This window comes from Castor canadensis, chromosome 12, assembly GCF_047511655.1.
Source record: "Castor canadensis chromosome 12, mCasCan1.hap1v2, whole genome shotgun sequence".
NCBI classification, from domain to species: Eukaryota; Metazoa; Chordata; class Mammalia; order Rodentia; family Castoridae; genus Castor; species Castor canadensis.
In genome coordinates, this window is record NC_133397.1 from 85,075,179 (window position 1) to 85,093,356 (window position 18,178).

At 38.2% G+C, this 18,178-nt stretch overlaps 2 protein-coding genes across 9 annotated transcripts in view; one reads left to right on the plus strand and one right to left on the minus strand.

The window, feature by feature from the left end:
* The window catches only part of Mitd1 (microtubule interacting and trafficking domain containing 1), a 21,878-nt gene extending 13,620 nt beyond the window's left edge, over positions 1–8,258 (minus strand). Inside the window, exons 1-2 of one of the 4 annotated variants that reach the window (XM_074050344.1) lie at positions 8,064–8,256; positions 636–737 (exon numbers count right to left, since the gene is read on the minus strand). In XM_074050344.1, coding sequence (XP_073906445.1) covers positions 636–737; positions 8,064–8,214 — 253 coding nt within the window. In that variant the 5' untranslated portion in view covers positions 8,215–8,256. Of the gene's footprint in view, positions 1–635; positions 738–8,063 lie in introns of all 4 variants that reach the window. The other 3 variants (XM_020152250.2, XM_020152260.2, XM_074050345.1) reach the window with 3 other exon arrangements.
* Positions 8,259–8,304: 46 nt separating this feature from the next.
* On the plus strand, positions 8,305–16,882 carry Mrpl30 (mitochondrial ribosomal protein L30). 5 transcript variants are annotated; one of them, XM_020152137.2, is made up of 6 exons: positions 8,305–8,462; positions 12,844–12,921; positions 14,400–14,480; positions 16,004–16,150; positions 16,378–16,451; positions 16,528–16,882. In XM_020152137.2, the coding sequence occupies exons 2-6, from the start codon at positions 12,871–12,873 to the stop codon at positions 16,655–16,657; spliced, it is 483 nt and encodes a 160-aa protein (XP_020007726.2). In that variant the 5' UTR covers positions 8,305–8,462; positions 12,844–12,870; the 3' UTR covers positions 16,658–16,882. The 5 variants fall into 5 exon arrangements, with proteins under 5 accessions (XP_020007726.2, XP_073906448.1, XP_020007735.2 ...); XM_020152146.2 differs by having other exon boundaries at positions 8,355–8,497; XM_074050346.1 differs by lacking the exon at positions 8,305–8,462 and adding an exon at positions 8,634–8,776.
* Positions 16,883–18,178: the final 1,296 nt, after the last annotated feature.

Sequence of the window (18,178 nt, forward strand, 5' to 3'; positions counted from 1 at the left end):
CATGCTTATGGGCAGGGAAATGATAATAAATAGGGAAGAATATCTACCTCACCTCCAATCATTAGCAATACTTAATCCTCAAAATGCTTTGATATACAACAAAATTTGAGAGAAGTCCCAGGAGTTTCTTTAACGACTATAATGACTGTATTCCCTTCATAAAGGGAACTAAAAAATACAATACAGAATCCACGTTCAGTATTCCTCTGTGGTAGTTCTTAAACTGGGGTCCACATGTAAGGTTCATGGGATCTGCAAATTCTTTAAAAGTGACAAAGTTCTGCAGTATGTATAGCTTTCATCAGATGCTCAAAAAAAAAAAAAAAAAGTTAAGGACATGTAGAAGAAATCTGTAAGCTCTCAGGTACAAATGGTTGAGACCACACAGAGCTCCAAAAGACAGGAGCCAGAAATACTGAGGGAATGCACTGTGTCACAGTAGCTATGGAGCTATGGGTACATTTTCTTTCTACTATTCCGCCCCCCCCAATACACACGCACCTTTTTTTCTCATGTGTGTGTGTGTGTGTGTGTTTTACTTTGGATCGAACCTGGGGCCTTGAGCATGATAGGCAAGCACCCAACTATTGACTATATTCCCAGGCCTGGACACATCTTCTAAAACATTCCTTTACCTTCTTTTTCTTGATCCAAGCATTTCTTTATGTTTTCTGCTCTAGTCATATAGTCAGAAATTGTTTCTCTGAGTCTGTGTTTCTTAGTATCATCTTTGGTGCCTAAAATAAAAAAAATATTCTCAAGTTTCAAAATAGTTTTTCCACTTAGTTCAAGCATATTTCCAGTTTCAAGTTTTCCACACATCCTACCCTTTAGAGGGGGGTGCCTCAATCCCAAAAGTACACATATGTTAAGCTCAAATCTGGCTTGACAGGACATTCAAGCTCAAACTAAGCATCTGAAGCAGACTGGCTTAGGAATGGGGGCTCTGACACGGTCTCACCTCTGGGACACCAAAGCTGGCAGAGTGAGAAAGCTGGCTTTCTACCTGCCAAACCTGCGTCTCAATAGTCTTTTGTCCTAATTACCCACACCTATTTGAAACTTTAGCATTACTAAACAACAGCAAAGACTGTCCTATAAAACCAGTTTCTTGTTCAGACATCCCCATTATAGCTAATGCCCACTTTCCAGCCACTACCAACAAAATATTTCTCAATATACACTACCAACCAAATCTTGCTAGGCATCCGCAATCACTCTGATTCCCTCCCTCCTTTCCTTTCCTTCTATCTTCCACAATAATTTCATTTTTTTAACTTCTCCTTTTTTTAATATTTTATTTTTTGTGTGCATGTGGTGCTAGAGATTGAACCCAGAACCTCATGCATATTAAGCATGCAATCTACCACTGAGCTACATCCCCCTCCTTCTGATTTAATTCATATTTCAGAACCATTATGAAACTACTAGAGCTAGGCAACTGACCTTGGTAAACAATATTCAGCTGCAAACCTTATTTGAATTTCACTAATTTTCCCTTTCAAGAAAGTTTTTCTGGTCCAGAATCCCACATTATACTTCCTACGTCTCCTTAGTCTCCTCCAGTGTACAGTTCCTTAGTTTTTCTCTTTTTTTTTTTGAGTGGTACTGGGGTTTGAATGCAGGGCCTCATGCTTACTAGGCAGGTGTTCCACCCCTTGAGCCACTCTACCAGCCCTTTTCTCCACCTTTTTTGACTTTGATATTTAGGAAAAATGTTGGCCATTATTTTGTAGAATGTCTCTTATTTTGGGCTGATGTTTTCTTATGATTAAATAGGTCATGCCTTTTGGACAAGAAAATCAGAGGTAACATGCGTTTCTCAGGGGATACATGATGTCGATGTGTCTTATTACCAATATCTATTTATATATATCAATAATTTTTGAGGCAGGTTCTTGCTGTGTATCCCAGGCTGACCTCAAACCAGAGCTCCTCCTGCCACAGCCTCCCAAGTGCTGGGATTATAGTGGGTACTACCATGTCCAGCAATTACTGAAGATATTAATTTTGAAGATTTCTCCACTGTAAAAGTACTGTTTTCCTTTATAATTCACAAATACAGGAAGGTATCTTATTTTTCCTCATTCTTTTTCCCATTAATTTTAGCATTCATTGATGGTCCTTACCTACAACAATTGACTGATGTTTGCAAGATGGTAATTTTCTATTTACTTCATTTCTCCTTAATCTATTTATATGTTCAATTATTTATTTATATCAGTATAAAGTTGAGGATATTTATTTTATTTTATGGGCTATAATCCAATAGTATTTGAACTATATTCCCCTGTTCAAATTTTATAAGCTTTGGCTTTGATACCTTCATCACATTGTTCCCAGGTTCCTCAAACATGCACCTATCAGTTTTTTAAACTTCCTTACTTTTTGACACAAGATATCATAAACTCATCTTGTATATTTCATGCCCCAGCCTTGCAAACAACTACTTTCCCAAGGACTCCTGTTTCCTTTTATTGAGAAATGGTTTTGAGAAACCAAGTTCTGGGAGCCAGGTGCACTCACTCCCACCATACATCTAGACCTTCTCAGCTGACACAGCTAGGAAGTATAGGCAAGTTTATTAACATACACATGTCTACACTTATTTCTGCTTCTATTCATTCTGCATATGTATTTTAGAACATAACTTTATGTTGATAACTTAGACTCCATAAGGTTTATTCTAGCCTTCCCCCTTTCTTTGTAACTTTATTACTCATAAGACAGTTACTTGTTTAATCCTAGGATACACAAACAGTTGTTTCAGAACTCCTAGCCCTATAGGAAAAACAAATTTACCAACTAGAATATGTTTTATTTTACTTCACTTTATTATTTATTTTATAGTACTGGGGTTTGAACTCAGGGCCTTGTGCCTGCTACGCAAGTGCTGTACCACTTGAGCCAGTCCTCTAGTCCTTCTTGCTTTGGGGTCATTTTTCAGATAGTCTCACATTTATGCCCAGGCCAGCCTGGGGACCAACATTTTCCTGCCTACACTTCCTGCACAGCTGGGATTACTGGCATGCACCACCATGACCAGCTTATTTTGAGATGAGTTCTTGGTAACTTTTTTGCCCAGGCTGGCCTCAAATTGTGATCCTCTCAATCTCTGCTTCCCAAGTAGCTGGGATGAGCTGCCACGCCTGGCAATTGGAATATAATATTTGTATACTATTCATTTGGTTGTAATCTTACAAAATAGTCAAAATACTATATTCCAAAGATACTTGGGTTATCTATTTTCTTCCCCATCTTTATGTACAATGGAGAAGTATCACTCACTCCTTATCCTGCCACCCATTCCTAATTTTCCCTTCTTCCTACCCACCCCACTTTAGGGAATCTCATTAGTTTCTGGTTTTATCCTTCTTGTACTTCTTCTGAATAAATAAATACCATCTTATAACTTCTCTTTTGCAGGAAGGATAGCATGCTTGCTATGGTTTGGATAGGGTTTAAGTATGTCCTCCAAATGTGTTTGAAGCTTGGTCCCCAAGTGGTGGAACCCTTTAAGGAGTGGAACACTGCGGAAGGTCACTGGGGGACCTGCCCTTAGAAGGGATTAATGTAATTCTCATGGGAGCTAGTTAATTCCCACAAGAAGAGTTGTTATAAAAGAGCTGGGCTATTCCCGTCCAGCTTTCTGGTGTCCTGTCTCGGGATGTGCTCTAATCTCATATGTGCCACTGCCACTGTGATGCTGTACACCATGACATGAGGCAACCAGAGAAGCCCTTGCCAGGGCTGACAGCATGCTGTTTGGACTTTTAGCCTCCAAAACTGTGAGCTAGATAAACTTCTTTCTTCACAAACTACTCAGCTTTAGGTATTCTGTTACAGTAATGAAAACCTGACTAATACAGTGCTACATATAGATAGTCTTTATCCTTTGTAGTTTTTACCTGACAATATATCCTGGAAATCATTCCAGATCAGTTCATAAAGATCTCCCTTATTCTTCTTTTTTAACAGCAGCATAGTACTTCATTGTGCAGATATACCATAGTTTATTCAACCCCTCTCCTATCACGGCATTTAGGTCATTTCCAACATTTTATTGATTTCAACATAATTGTTCAAGTCTTTCCCATTCAAGTCCTTTTATTGCTAAGATTATTAACACTTAAACCCCTAAGTTTCTCTTGCCTATGACAACAACATAAAAAATTCTAATATATCCATAAATCTCTTATGAGGAATCCTATTTGCTCTTCCCAAGATGAGATGAGATCTCACACTTTTCTAGTAGGTTGATACATGTTCCTCTAAACACAAAAACTGAGAACTATCCTGTTCTTTTGTCACAATTAGACATTTTATATCTTTACAAAGAGATAGTACAAATAGTGATTAACAGCAAAGGGTCTAGGAGTCAGACTGTTTTAGTTCAAAACCTACTGTGCCACTTTGGCTGTGTGACCTTGGCCAGTTATTTAGCCTCTCTGTAATTTTACCTGTAACATGGAAACAGTTAATACTATTTTAGAGAGCTGTTGCGATGACTAATTGTAAAAGAGCTTGGCATACAAGAAATACTCAACAAATGGCTGCCAACATCATTATCACTACATGATGCTTTCCTGGTACCTCACTCTGAACTGCCTTAAGAACCACACTTTATTGGACATCTCTTAAATTCCCATTTGCTACTGCCTCTAAACATGCTCCGTTTTCCCCATCCTTTTCCTGCCAAAACAAAACATAAAACAACCTTTCCTCAAATTCGCTATGCTTTTAAACTTTGAGTTTCTTTCTCTCTTATCTTTATTAACAGCCTCCTTGGAAACATAGCTTACTTTTGCCCAATTAAACTACTTGCAGCTTGGTCTTTAGAAATGAAAAGTTTCTAAACCATCTTAAAGCTAAGTTCACCAATAATTTCTACTCTATAAATATAGCAGTCCTTTCTCTGTCATTGTTCTTGATTAGCGACAGACCCATCCTTCAACTATCATGCCATGGTTTTCCAGGCTTGAAACCTTATAGACATCTTTGATTTCCACTGCAACCTCACCCCTATGTCCAATCATGTGATAACAACAGTAATTCAAGATCTGTACTATCCTTTCCTTCTACTAATATTAGTTTCATTCCCTGGTTCATTCTGGTCCTTATCACCTCATATGGATTATTGCACAAGCTCCTTGCTTGGTCTGCTGGACTTGAGTCTCTTCAGAGTACTGTCTATTACGTACCCATACTATATTCAGTCATTTATTCAAGAAACAGTGAGAACTTATTACATGCCAAGTATTGTAAGCATTGTGGACACAGCAGACAATGAAACAAATACAACTTTCCCCATCATTTAAACGGGAGGAAAGGCACTATAAAAATAAATTGGTAAAACATACATATTAGATTGTGATAAGTGCTATTAAGTAAATAAAAGGGACAGGGAGTGCTGGGATAGGGTTGTAATTTTACACTGGAGGGCAGGGAATCTTCACAAAGGTGATTATTTGTGTGAAGACCTGAAGGAGGAGAGGGAGTATGCCATCAAAGTATATGAGAGAAGCATATTCCTATGACAGGCAAGTCCTGAAATGCAACTCTAATAATGTTATTCCTTTGTGAAAATCTTAAATGTTTTCTCCTTGTCTACAGAACAAGTTAAATCACTTGGCAGTCAAGGCCATCCACATTGTGACCCAAGCCCAGTCTATCTTTACTTCTCATCCTTCTTCATACATATGCTGATCCAAACTGAACTACTTAATGATAAAACAGCACAAATAGAATTTGACTATTACTTTTATTACAATTAGTTCTTAGAATGTGAATGCTCTGATCTGAATTTCTGATTTCTGAAATTTTTATCCTCCAAAGCTTCAAACATGACCTTTAACCTTTCCAATCCTCATTGTACTTGTCTATATGTCTCCCCTGATACTTTGTATTAGCGTTATTTGCATTTTGAATCTTAACCTGTCAGTCATGTCACAGTTTGTGTAACCTCCACAGATCAATGAAACACACAGAAGCAGAACTCCTGTCATTCTCCTGCTTCAGATTCCTTCGGCAGCCAGTAGTTGAGCAGTGTTCCACCTGACCAACACTCGCAATCCCTCTTTGAAATCCCCAGGCACTGGGGCCTTGGGCTGCAGCTGTGGCTTTTACCAGTGGTAGAACTTGAAAACTAACTACTCTTCTACACTGTAAAATTAAAATTCCAACAACTCCTGCTTGAGAGAATAATTGTAAAGATAAGCAAGATCACACTTTTAATGTGCTCTGCACAGTACATGCACTCAGCATTCATAAATGATAGTTACATGCTGTCATTATCAAATGGGCTCTATCCAATCTGGAGTTTATAGTTCTGAGAAAAGCACCACACTGTGCCCTCTGCTGTCTCAAAGTGTTTGGCCGGTGGGCAGCCACCCCATGGTGATCAGGGACTCTGCTCACTTTCCACTCCATCCCCTCCTTCCCTTCATGATTACCATGGCAACTCCTGCTGGCAGGCAATGGGTCCTGACCCATATTACCCCGAGCTCCTCCCCACCAAACCTCGACCTATCCTGATGCCCCATAATACCTTAAGCTCTTGACTTCACCCAGGATATAAAAACTGGGCTGCCATTTCTCCGGTGCGACTTCTCCGGCCCTGCTCTTTGGGGACGGTGAACCTCCCCCGAAAGCGCGCTCTCAATAAAGCCTGCTTAAAGCCTGCTTGCTTTATTATTTGGCTCCAATTTGGCCTTCCCATCAGCGTCGACCTAACACAAAGCTCCTGTAACACTTAAATTATAACAAGCTTCAAGTAGAAAGCAAAGAGGAAGAGATCTTTAGGCCAATAAGAGAGCTCTTGGATCAGGAAGGAGGGACTGGTCTTAATCAACTTACAACATAATTATTGGGTGTCTACTATGAGCCAGGCGATGTGCTGAGTAATAGAGGATATTTGAGGGTGTTAAGGTTTGATTATGAGGTGTTCTCCTCCATTCCCCAAAAAAGGCTCATCAGCTGGTTTGATCAGTTGATGAGGGCTCTGACTAATCAATGAATTGATCCATTTACAGATTCGTAATTTGATGACATTATTGGGAGTCAGTGGAAACTTTCCGAGGGGTGGGGGTCTAGTTGGAAGAAGTAGGTTACTTGAGGGAGGGTGTGCCCTTGGGGGGCTATATCTTGTCTGTGGCTGCTCTCTGGCTCTCTGCTTCCTGGCTGCCACGACTCCTGCTACTAAATGAGCAGTAGTGCCCCACCCTGCTCAGCCATGGAATCTGCCTCTCCTCAAGACCAAAGTAAAGGAGTCTGCCAGTCATGGGCTGAAACCTCTGAAACTGAACCAAAGTAAATCTTTTCACCTTTAGATAGTTTCTCTCAGGTATTTTTGCCATATTGAGAGAAGGCTATCACAGGGTACTTCTCAACACTGAATGCCTAAATTAATATGGAAAGTCTCAAATTTCCTATTCACAATCCTGCATATTTCTCACACTGAGTTTCAGTATCAGTTTAAGAAAAAGCTTTTTTCATCTACCCGTTTTGCTTTTGTTTCCTTTTCATGACAGTGCTTAAACAGAAATGGTTAACAGTATAATGAACACCCTTATTATCCATCATCTAAAAATTAGCATTTTTGCCTATGTGCTTCAAAAGGCCTTTTTTTTTTTTTTTTTTTTTTGCTTAAGTAAAATTAAATTACAGACAACACGACATCTCTTTCCAAAAACACTTCAGATTGCATCTCTAAAAATTAAGGGTGTTTTATGGAAGGAAAAAAAAAACACTTGGCTAACAAAATCATTTTACTTCACCCAACCCACAATTCAAATCTTCGCAATTGATCCAAAACTGTCTTTTAAACCCAAGTCCTCTCTATCAAGGCTTATATATTATATTTGGTTATATCACGTAAGGCTTTTTACATCTAGAATAGTAGTCCTCCCTTTCATCCAGCCCAGCTGTCCTGCAGAATATCCCATTTTCTGTATCTATTTCCCGGGGATGTGGAAGAACCGCTTTTAAGTTTCGCTTTCCCCAGAAACACAAGAGGAAACCAGATCCTTTTCCTTCGGTCCTCGCCTCCATGGCTCATCGCTCACCTTTCATAATCTTCATGAGCATGTCAAGCCCCTCTTGGTAACACGCCAGGGCCTGCTGATACCTGGACTCTGTTTCTAGTTCCAATGCCCGCTTTAGCACAACGAATGCAGCCTTCGTCTCCACGTCCTTCTCCGGGCCGCACTTCGCCATAATTGTGAAATTTAGCCTCCGCCTCCAACCCAGCAAAAAATGGGCGGGCCTACTGCGCTTCCGGGTGGTGACACGTCACACCCGTGCGCCTGCGCGCTCTTCCTTTGTCGCTCTGTGAGTCGCGGTGTTGGCCGGAACTAAAGTGGCCTTCCTCGGAACTGCGACGGCGGAGTTTGAGTGTTGCACCTCGAAGTCCTCTTTCTGCTCCCTGGGTCGGGGAGTTAATGCGGGGCGTTTAGCTGGCGCCGGTGAGTGGGGGAAGTGAATTGCTGAACGGATCGCGGTGTGTATCAGGGAGCCCTCTGAAAATGCTGGTTGATTTTTCCCTGTCCCATTTTCAGTTGGCGGGCCTGTGTGGGGTTTGTCGCGTCGGGCTTCCGAAAAGCCCTTGACGGCCGGATCGTGTTTCCTCGTTCTAGGGGTCCCAGACCGCGCCGCTTGCTGAACACTGACTCCTGGAGCGGTGTCGCCGAAGGCCGACAGCCTGGGACTGGGAATTCTCGTTTGCTTTCAACATTTTCTTCTGCTCTATTCGTAACTTAGGACTCGCATGGAGATCAATGTAACTTAATTTTTTAAGCGAAGACAGAATTGCCTTATTTTTAAATTTCTGCATATTAGAAATATGCAGAGTTGGCTATTGAAATATTTGCCAGTTGCTAAAAGCTAATTTGCAACCTTGTTTTGGCCGTCACTTGCCCAAAGCTGTTTCTGCCTTTCTGGCCAAGAGGCAGTTAGGGCTGCGTACTACTTGTTAGGCACTAGGACTTCAAAGAAGAGAGAGACATTTCTTGTCTTCCGAGAACTCGCTTTATTGCATGGGAAATTCTGTGTTCTGCATTTTAATGTATTGTCTCTACAAAAAGAAATCGCTTTTTTTTTTTTTTTGCGCGGCACTAGGGAGTTGAATTCTTGGCCTCGGGATTGCTATGCAGGCGCTGTACAAGAAATCACGGCATGGTCATTGTTTAAAAAAAAAAAAACCTATCAGAAATTACAAGGGGGTTGAAAGAAAAGTCGCCTTTGTAGCCTGCCCCGACAGGAGTGTAACGATTTTTAACGACCTTCCAGAATATTTCTGTGTAAACATAGACATTTTAAAAAATAGAAATGGGACCGGGCATGGTAGACATCTTTAATCCGTTATTCGGGAAGCAAAGACCAGGAGGATCCCTCTGCAAAGATGGGTGGGAACAATGTTAAGACCTTAGGCGAAAAATAACTAAAGCATTTTGAAAGGGATGGGGGTGTGGCTCAAGTGGTAGAACGCCAGCTAGCAAGGCCCTGAGCGCTCAACCTTGGGGTTGGGGGAGAGTAGAGAAGAAGAAAGAAAAGAAATGGAGTCATACTTCTCATTTGATGCATGGTACTTTCCAGTTTTTGCACCTGTACAAGACAAAAGTTATATCACTTCTCAGCCTTTTGGCTAAGATCAAGTGGAGAAAAGTTATTGTACAGAAGGAGAGAGCATAATTGTTTTAAGGTCCAAGGATTGTGTGCTTAATAAGAATAACCTCTGTTTTATTAAGATGTAACTTTTGGAGCTGGGGGTGCAGCTCAGTGCTAGAGTACTTATACCTAGCATGCGTGAGACCCTAGGTTCTATCACCAGCCCTGAAAAACAAAAAAGCAGTAACTTTTGACTTGCACCTTCTGATGTCTGTAAATTAAACTTCATTCAGCAAAAATATGAGTGCCTACTATGGGACACATGGTGCTTTAGAAAGATGATTGGGATAAATCTGTGAATATAACATCCCAAACAATATTTAACAATCCTTGTCCTGCTCTGAGTAGAGACAGACACTGAACAAGTGCCATAGGGGAAAAATCAAGTAGAATAAGAGGGATTGGGGTGCTAGCAATTCTGTGAGTGAAATTGTTAAATAATGTGATTGGGGTAGACCTCATTGACATGAGATTTGAGCCAAAAAATGAAAGATAAAGGGAATTGTCATGTCAGGATCATCCCATCCAAAGGGAGTATGCTTGCTGAACTGGTCCCAGGTCAAGCAAGGGGGCCAGTTTTTCTAGTGATGAAGCAAAGGAGTGATTGGAGTTAAAGTCACAGAGGTGGAGTAGGGGAGCAGGGAGAAAAATGGGTGGGGAAGGTTGACAGTGAAGTGCAAGGGAATGGGGTGTGGGGGGTTAAGGACTTTGGCTTTTACTTAAATAGAGAGGCACTGGAGGTTTTGATTTTTTAATAAATGAACTTTATTTCTAACTAATTTTTGATTTCCAGAAATCAAAAATAGTACAGAGTGCCTTTATATGCCATACCCAGTTTCCCATTTTATTGACATCACATATTAGTATGGTGCATTTAACAAATGAACCAATATTGGTACACTATTAACCAAAGCTCATACTTTATTCAGATTCCCCTAGTTTTTCCCAGTGTCCTTTTATATTCCAGGATACCACATTACATGTAATGATTATACTCCTTAGATTCCTCTTGACTAGTTCCTCAGTCTTTCCTTGTTTGTGATGACCTTGACAGGTTTGAGGTAGTAAGATATATGAAGAGGTACAAGTCAAGTATTTTGCACAATGTCCTTCAATTAGAAGGTTTTTATGTTTGGTTTTCACAGTACTGAGGGTTGAACACAGGGCTTTGTGCTTGCTAAGCAAGCACTCTACCACATGAGCCATACCCTCAGTCATTTTTTTGCTTTAGTTATCTTTCTAATAGGAGCTCACCTTTTTGCCCAGCCCTGCCTGGACCATGATGGTTCTACCTGTGCTTCTCCCATAGCTGGGTAACAGACATGCACCACCATCCCCAGCTTTTTATTGAGTGAAATAGGGGTCTTATGTACTTTCTCCCTGAGCTGTTCTCAAATTCAGTCCTTTCCATCTCCACTTCCCAAATAGTTGGATTACAGGCATGAGCCGTCATGTCTGGTCTTTAGAGGTTGTTTTTAATCTTAAATTGGGTTTATGGACTTTGGGGAAGAAGACATTTTCATTACATATCATTGTATCAAATGTATGTGCTATCTATTTGAATTTTATCACAGTTGTTAGTTAATTCTGATCACCTGGCTAAAGTAGTGTTTGTTAGCTTTTTCTCCTGTAAAAATATTTCCCCCCCTTTTTATACTGTATTCTTTGAGAGTAAGTCATTAACCATAACACTGGAGGGGTGAGTAGTTTTGCTCCATCTCCTTGACAAGAGAATATCCACATAAATTTTGTGTAGTTCTGTATGGGACGTTTGTTTCTATTCCCTCCTTAATTTATCCACTTACTTATATCAGTATAGGTTTCATGGTTATTTTATTTTTGGCTCAGATTATAAACTAATACTTTATTACTTTTTTGTTTTTGTTTTTGTTTTTGGCTTAAATTGTTCCAACTCTGACAATTAGTAGCTCTTTCAGTTGGCTCCGTGTTCCTTTAACATACTCTTATCCTTTTGTTTTGTTGAATAGTTCTTTTCTGGCATTATAAAACACTGTGGACACTATGGTTTCTTTTTACTAAAGAATGCTATTAGAAGCTAAGATCTGGGTGCTGAATGTGTTCAGTGCTGCTGGGTCATTGCTATTGACTTTAGGTCATCTCAGCTGTTAGAGCTAATCCATGTATACATACACATCTATAATGATTTCCATATCTATCAGTAGCTGTGGTAAGCTAATCATGAGTTCCAACTCTAATGTAGTGTACATGGATTATTCTAGTCTTTCCTTCTTACTTATGTAACCTGCTTCAATAGCGAGAAAGATTTTGAGAACAGTGAGAGATTTAGAACCGAGTGACATGATTTAATGAGATGACTTACTGATGTTATGAAAAAGAATTCCAGAGAGTTAGAAGTGAGAAGGCCAGTTTAGAGGATTTTATTAAAATCTAGTAATAAGAGAAGGATTTAACTAAGTATGAAAACAAGTGAGTTGGAATAATACGTAATGCTTAACAGAAAAGTGTTATAATTTGGTGCAAATGCACTGCTCTAGGAATGAGGAGAATTGGGTTCTAGAGTACATTCTTCTTCTCTTTCTCCTCCTTCTCATTATTATTATTGTACTGGTGGTACATTGTGACATTTACAAAAGTTCTTACAACATATCATAGCTGAATCATTCTCCTTTATCCCCCGCCCCCTATTCCTGGAATCATTTCCACAAACTTTCTTTGAGACATTGTCTTGCTATATTATGTAGCCCAGGCTGGCCTCAAATTTGCAATTCTCCTGCTTCTCTCTGAGTTCTGTAATTATAAAAGTGTGCACCACCACAACTGGGTGCACATACTCTCTTGATGACTGGATACTGTTGGGTAAATGATAACTTTCCAGTATGCATTTTCCTCATACATAAAGTAAGAGGGTAGTCAGTTGTAATTACCAGAGTTGGGATTTCTTCAGTCCTGTGCAGCTTTAATTTTCCATGATTCCCAGACAAAGCATTCTTTATTTACCCTCAGTGTTGAAGATGTTTAAAGTGACAGTAAACTCCCATTTCTCAGTTTTGTGAAATCAACCAAGGTTCTAATTCATTGGATGAAAATAGGATATGGTTAGTGTGTAATTACAAACTGTGATTTTAACACTGCAGAAGGGGGAACCTGTCCATTTCTAAGATATATTTAACTGGTGGATCTATTTTCTGCTTCTCACAGCCTTGAAAGAGAAAAATTACTACACTTATGGCTGGAATTTTACACTCAATAGTTCAGAGACCCCCAGGCAGACTACAGGTAAGTACCTCTATTCAAGAATTTTTCCTATTTCTTACATGTTTTTTTCTAATTAAAAAAATTCAAGCAAGTTAAATTCTTATACAAATTCCTTTTTAAAAAATATGTTATTTTTTAATGTTGGGAGTAAGTTTTGTTAATGCTTGTTTTGCAGTGCTAGGAATTGAACCCAGGGTCTTGCTTATGCTAAGCAAATGCTCTAACACTAAGCTATATACTTAGCCCTTTATTTTTGTTTTATCTGCTGTTTTTTCCTAGAGAGAACAACTTTTCCTGGAGAACATGCCAACAAAAAAAAATGACTACCATTGATTCCTCTTAGTCTGCCTTAATCTTCTTAAAGTTTTAGGGGAAACCCTTAAATTATGAAAAGAGTACATTTTCAATCAGAGAAAGTCAAGAAAATATTGAAAAGCAGAAAAGAAAGAAAATCTCCCAGAGAAGAAAGGCATGTTAGTTTTTTCATGTATTTCCTTCTAATCTTTCTTTTGGAAAGTGCAACAGTGTAGCCTAATCTACACCTAAGGACAGGCTAGGTACAGACCTAGATGTGGACTGAGTCTTGCTGTGGACCTGCTGGCTGTAGATGATAGAAATGTCAGCTACTCTCCAAACAGTACCTTAACTTCAGATTAAGGCATGAATCAGTAATACTTCCTATTTAGTGCCACATAACTGACCCTCTGAGAGGGTAAGTGTCTCATGTCTCAGGCTATCAGCAGCAGAACTAGGATTAGAAGACCATGCTTTCCTTTCTTACCCCCATCCTTCTGCTTATTCACTAGTGGTTTATGCCATCTCTGCAAAATAGGGAAGGCTGGAAGGGAGTGGCTCTCATCTATCCGCAGAGTACTTTTCCTACTGTGAAAGGTTAGCAATGAATTCACTTTTTCAGCAGCCAGAGATAAACAGAATTGCAGAAGTAGAGAGTAGGAACAAGAGATAGTGACCAGGAATGAGGGCATTGTTAGAGCTAGAAAAGCAACCAAATACTCATGTCAGATTTTTTTTTTTACATTGTTTTGTCGAAGGTGAATTATTGCATATTCTCCAGAGCAAGAGTTGGTAAATTGTGGTCTCCAGGCCAAATTCAGCCTGCTACGTATTCTTGCACCCGAGTTTTATTGACACACACCCATACCCATTTGTTTACATATTGCCTTTGACTGCTTTTACTCTACATTGGCAGAATCAAATGTTGGCAATGGAGACCATAAGCTCCAAGGAAAAAATATTTACTCTCTGACACTTTTAGTAAAAGGTTACCAACCCCTGGTCTAGAAGTCTATATTTATGTGCTTTTAACTTTATAATATACTCGTGTTTAGATAAGATATATTCATTTAGCTAGGGAGCTGAGATAAACCTTTAACATTTATAGGTTAGGTCAGAACAGACTTTTGTCAGCTAAAAATTAGTGAGTTTCGATATCTGCACTAGATAGAGTTCTAAAAATACAGATTTTTCATATATTTTAGACGGTGAGAAAAGGTGTGGAATCTCTCATTGGTACTGATTGGATTCGTCACAAATTTACCAAATCAAGAATTCCAGATAAAGTAAGAACTGGTTTTTGGTTTTTTTTTTTTTTTTTAATGTTACTATTCAAAATAGGTAGGTACCTATTTTGTAATGTTGAAAATGTTTTTATGTTAAATTGTAACTATAGGTAGTGGTACAGAATATAAAACACAGTAGGATTCATGTAAATGGTAATTATTAAAACTAAGTGTGTTCTGTTGCCTGTTCTGTGGGCCTTCACAAGAATGGGTTTTTATTACTCTGAGTGTGTTTATTCCTGATTAAGTTTGTTTGTTTGTTTTTCCTTTATATTTTGAGGTTCTGTGTCACCATTGTCCTGAGAAAATAGTAAGCTTTCCTGCTGAGGCTCTCACTATATGACTTTATTTTCACTTTCTATATCAGTTATTGCTACTTTGAATCTTTCAGCTTTCATCATTCTTTTAGAAAACATTGACAGCCCTCCATTGATTTTGGTTTTCATTTTGTTTGTTTCTTTTTTAATTAATAGACTTTATTTCATAAAGCATTTAGATTTATAGAAAAATTGACCAGAAACAATGGAGACTTCCTATATACTTCCTCCCCTCCCTCTACATAAAAACAGTTTCCCTTGATACCTAACATCTTGCATTGGTGCTACCTGTGCTTCACCTGTTCATCCTTCCATCCCAATTCCCCAAACTCTGGCAAACACTGATCTTTTTGCTATGTATAAGTTTTATATTTTATAGAAAGTCACATAGTTGGAGTCATACAATTTTTGTAAAGTTCTTCTGTGTCTTTTCATAGCTTAATAGTTTATTTCTTCTTACTGCTGAGTAATATTCCATGGTATGGATTTACAGAGTTCATTTGTGTGTTCACCTACAGAAGGACATCTTGATTGCTTCCAGTTCTAGGCAATCATAAAGCTGTACAAATACTTGTGCAGGTATTTCTTTGTATGTACTAAGTTTTCCACTCCTTGGATAAATACCTAAATAGCTAGGAGCACAATTGCTGGGCTGTATAATAAACTGTGGTTAGCTTTGTGAAGCTGAGCGGGAGAATGTTTTGGCTGTCTTTTTTCAAAGTTAATTATTTTGGTAAAATATACAGAATAAGATTTACCATCTTATCTCTTATTTGAGATATTGGAATTCTTCAGATTTTGGAATATTTTCATGGACTATATCAGTTGAACATCCCATCTGAAATCCAAATCTGCACTACTCTGAACTCAGTGGATCTCAGAACATTTCAGTTTTTCAGATAAAGATGCTCAGTGCTATTACATTTTCCTAAATTCTTTACTGTCTTATGGTTGTTCCTACATTGTTCTACAGGTTAACGAAAAATCTGTAACAGTACAATATTTTTCTTAAAAGTATGAAATTCTTAGACTCCATCTGAGTAATCAGACTAGACTAGTAGAAATGTTCAGTTTGAGGTTGAGGATTATATAAAGATTAGGAACTAAATCATTCTGTAGTTGTGTGTGAGTGTTCATTTTTTTAAGAAAAAAAAAAGTACGTAGAAACTAAGTTGAAAATTTACTATTTAAATTCTTCCTTTCTAGGTGTTTCAGCCTTCACCAACAGATCATAAAAAATATGGTGGGGATCCACAGAACCCTCATAAACTGCACATTGTTACCAGAATAAAAAGCACAAAAAGACGTCCATATTGGGAAAAAGATATAATAAAGATGCTTGGCTTACAAAAAGTATGCAACTATTTTAATCATTAGTGTTTAAATTTGCTTTAAATTTTATACTTTTAAAACTTTAAGGTATATATTTATTGTTTTTCATGTTTAAGTATACTTCTTAATGTAACTTATTTGTAAGTTTGATTTAGACAGAACTAGCCTTCAGCTTAGCATTTTCCTGAAAATTTTTTAAATTCCTGCTTTTTTTTTTAAGTCCCATAACATTGTTCTTCTGTTTATAGGCACATACCCCTCAAGTTCACAAGAATATCCCTTCAGTGAACGCAAAGCTGAAAGTGGTTAAGCATTTGATAAGGTTTGTTGTTTATCTTCTCAGCAGTTTTAAAAAATGTTATATAGTGTAATTCTAAATGCATTTTCTTATATCACAGAATCAAGCCCCTGAAACTGCCACAAGGACTTCCAACAGAAGAGAACATGTCTAACACATGCCTCAAGAGCACTGGGGAATTAGTAGTTCAGTGGTATCTAAAGCCTGTGGACCAGGAAGCAAAGTCCTGATGTCACAGCAGCTTCACCTTAAAAAATGCAAATCTTTTTAAAATTAGCATACATTAATAGTACAAGAGATTTCATTGCGGTAATGCTGTCAATGTGTATGGTGTGCTTTGAATAAGTTCATCCCCTCTATTATATTCCCTTAAGAAAATAATTTTTATTTAAAGTTGATGAGAAAGTGTTTTCATTCAAATATATTTTAAATCCCAGACATTTTCACTGACTGAACCTGCTATGATTATTCTTTACTATATAGACTTGGAGGTTTTGTTGCTGTTACTTGGTTTAATTATCTGTCCTTTTCCTCTTACGAGTTTTACTCCATGAGAATCATGGGCATTGAAGAAGAAGAGGTCCAAGCAAAAGGGATCCATAAAATATTCAATAAACTAATAACAGAAAATTTCCCAAATCTAGAGAAAGTTATACGCATTCAGGTACAGGAAGCCTCCAGGACACCAAACAAACTTGACCAAAATAGAATTTCCCCATGACATATTATCATTAAAACAACAAGTACAGAGAATAGAGAAAGAATATTGAAGACTGTAAGAAAAAACAAATAACATACAAAGGTAAACCCATCAAAATCACAGCAGATTTCTCAGTGGAAACCTTAAAAGCAAGAAGGGCTTGGAGTGGGGTATTCTGAACACTGAATGAAAATAATTTCAACCCTAGGATACTCTACCCAGTAAACCTATCATTCAAAATAGATGGAGCAATAAGTGTTCCAGGATAAGCATAAACTAAAACAATATATGGCCACCAAGCCACCACTACAAAAGATTCTCCAAGGAATTCTGCAGATAGAAAAATGAAAGCAAACATTTTTGAACTTACAGTCTCACACTTGTTGCTAAGATTCAACACCACTTCATGATAAAAGCTCTAAGAAAACTAGGAATAGAAGGAATGTGTCTCAACATTCCTCAACATTGTAAAGGCTATATATGACAAACCTATAGCCAACATCATACTTAATGGAGGAAAAACTGAAACAATTTCCCCTAAAATCTGGAAGGAGACAAGGGTGCCCATTCTCCCCACTCCTGTTCAATATAGTCCCAGCCAGAGCACTAAGGCAAGAAGAAGAAATAAAAGGAATACAAGTAGGTAAAGAAACTCAAAATATCCCTATTTGCAGACGACAGGATCCTGTACCTCATAGACCCAAGAAATTCTACCCAAAAACTCCCAGACACCATAAACAGCTTCAGGATTGTGGTAGGATACAAAATCAACTTAAAAAATCATTAACTTTTCTGTACACCAATAATGAATAAATTTAGAAAGAATATATAAAAGCAATTCCTTTTACAACAGCCTCAAAAACAATCAAATACCTAGGACTAAACTTAACAGAGGATGTGAATAATCTCTACAAGGAGAACTACAAACCTCTGAAGAGATTGAGGAAGACTATAGAAGGTGGAAAGATCTCCCGTGCTCATGGATTGGTAGAATCAACATAGTAAAAATGGCTATACTACCAAAAGTAACCTACATGTTCAATGAAATTCC